The sequence below is a fragment of the Acyrthosiphon pisum genome, chromosome A3, assembly GCF_005508785.2.
Source record: "Acyrthosiphon pisum isolate AL4f chromosome A3, pea_aphid_22Mar2018_4r6ur, whole genome shotgun sequence".
In the NCBI taxonomy this organism is placed as follows: domain Eukaryota; kingdom Metazoa; phylum Arthropoda; class Insecta; order Hemiptera; family Aphididae; genus Acyrthosiphon; species Acyrthosiphon pisum.
This window is the reverse complement of record NC_042496.1, coordinates 27404679-27406790: the sequence shown is the minus strand read 5'-3', so window position 1 is coordinate 27406790 and position 2112 is coordinate 27404679. Positions and strand designations below refer to the sequence as shown.

The window sequence follows — 2112 nt, the reverse complement described above, 5'->3', positions numbered from 1 at the left end:
CACAATTATTTTTTATAAGCATTCGAAGTTGAAATTTTGACAAAATTTATCAAATTTAAAATTGAATAATTATTTTGTAGTTAAAAATTCTGTTACCAAAAATTTTAAGAAATACATAAGCACAGTTTATTTTTATAGTCATTTTAAGCTCAAATTTGGACGAAATTACATATTAAAAAACCTGGAATAGGTAACTATTTTAGTTATTTTGTTGTGATTGTATAATATTATTTGTGGGTACTCGAAACTTCTAAAGTATACTATTATATATCCATGATAATACCACGGTTTGTTGTCGATGTATAACGCGTTACCTAATGGATATTGTGATATGATTAATTTGGAATTTATTGTTGATACCTATTATAATAGACCTATTATAGGTCAATTTTTTTTTATTACTATAGATAAGTATACCTATAATATGTATGTCTAATAACTAGACTGACAAACTGTCTCCGCTCAGAATCGTTTTTCTTATACAGTGATATTATATCATTGAATTCAAATTTAATACTATCCATTATACAGTGACCCACTTGTAACCTACTGTACAGCAGAGCGACATCCACTTACCAACCTTTTTAATAATATTTTTTTACACTTTTTCCGTCTTACAAGTGCGTAGCATAACAAATTGTACGCTTAATAGATCACGTTTAGCTCTGTTAGATTAAAAACTAGAGTGAATTGACCTCTTTTAAAATTTAAAAGTAAGGTTATTACCTAGGTAATCTCATAAGCTTTTTGTTATATTTTAATGTTAAAGTAAGTTATTAGTATTTTAAGATGTACAAACAATTTACAATTTTAAAATACTCATAACTTGTTTTGAAAATAAAATATATTAAAAACCCATTTAGGTGCTCTAGATAATAATCTTATCTTTAAATTTTATAAGAGGTTAATTCACGCTAATTTTTAAACTAACGGAATTAAAAGTGATCTACTGAGCGTACAATTTGGTATGTTACGCACTTGTAAGACCGAGAGAACAAATATATGTGTAGTATTTTAGTGTAATTGTATGCATGTGTGTATGTATGTGTAATGTATGTGTAGCGTCCTTTTAAATACATTTGAAAAACCAATAACATTGTTAGGTAAGACCATAAGTACATTTCTACACAAATACACAATATTTATTCCATATAATAATAGACAATAAAAATTAAAAACAAATGTCATAATTCCCTCTTAATTATGTAGAAAAAACTAGTACTATTAATTATTTATACAATAATAACAAATACCTCTTGATAGAATTTGTTTAGTTCATTGAATTTCTCAGCTTTTTCGGGTAAAATATTTAAAATGTTTTTCCCAGCATATATTTCTGCGAGATAAATCCATTTTTGTTGTACAAACCACCATTTATTTAGAACTTCATTCACAGTTGATAAATTTTTCTGCCATGTTTCAACTTTTTCTAAAAATGGTTCAACTGAACTAGAAAAAATTAATAATTCATTGAAATTTTTCTTTTTGTGAATAGAATCTTTTAATATAAAAAAACTTAGAGTTTTAAATGTATTATATATTACTACGAGTTCATCATTTTATGCATTGTAATTTGATCATCTTCCAATACTTGCAACACATCATGCACTCCACATAGTTTATGTTCAATATGCAAAATTACATTAGAGAATTTCTCTATATTAAGACTCATTGTATTCCAACGCTATAAAGTGTCGAGTTAATTTTGTTTTATAAAATAAGTAAATTTTATAAGTAATTAAATACATAATGTTTTGTTCTTACTTCATTTATTTCTTTCAATTTTTGTTCAATCCTATTTTCATCAATTGCTTTACATAGTATTTTTTTAATAACATGTTTATGTTTTACAGTTCTCATTTTCAAAACAATACCAAAAGTTAAAATGTCTTCATCAAAATTAAAATATACACCTATACAAATTATATATAGAATGGTTAATTGTCAAATTAACTATCAATAATTATATATTGCAAATGTATTCTATTTATATTCAATTTTCCAATATTAACTAACCTTGTTGAATTTTTTTATTATAATAATACATTGAATATTGTACATTGTATATTTAATACAAAACATAAACTTATTTATAGAAGGGACACTAGGTAC

The 2112-nt window shown here is 24.4% G+C and overlaps 1 protein-coding gene across 1 annotated transcript; it reads right to left on the bottom strand.

Moving 5' to 3' along the window:
* Nucleotides 1–1232: 1232 nt before the first annotated feature.
* LOC115034448 (dynein heavy chain 10, axonemal-like) lies at nt 1233–1860 on the bottom strand. The gene is made up of 3 exons (XM_029491481.1): nt 1765–1860; nt 1545–1684; nt 1233–1449 (listed from the first exon to the last, which is right to left on the bottom strand). The coding sequence occupies exons 1-3, from the start codon at nt 1858–1860 to the stop codon at nt 1233–1235; spliced, it is 453 nt and encodes a 150-aa protein (XP_029347341.1).
* Between the last annotated feature and the right edge of the window lie 252 nt (nt 1861–2112).

Excerpts from the sequence above, each read along its gene's own strand:
- LOC115034448 (XM_029491481.1), bottom strand. The coding sequence starts at position 1,860 with ATGAGAACTGTAAAACATAAACATGTTATTAAAAAAATACTATGTAAA. Across the intron at positions 1,685-1,764 it reads AATTGAAAGAAATAAATGAA|CGTTGGAATACAATGAGTCT; the intron begins GTAAGAACAAAA and ends GACACTTTATAG. Across the intron at positions 1,450-1,544 it reads CATAAAATGATGAACTCGTA|TTCAGTTGAACCATTTTTAG; the intron begins GTAATATATAAT and ends AATTTTTTCTAG.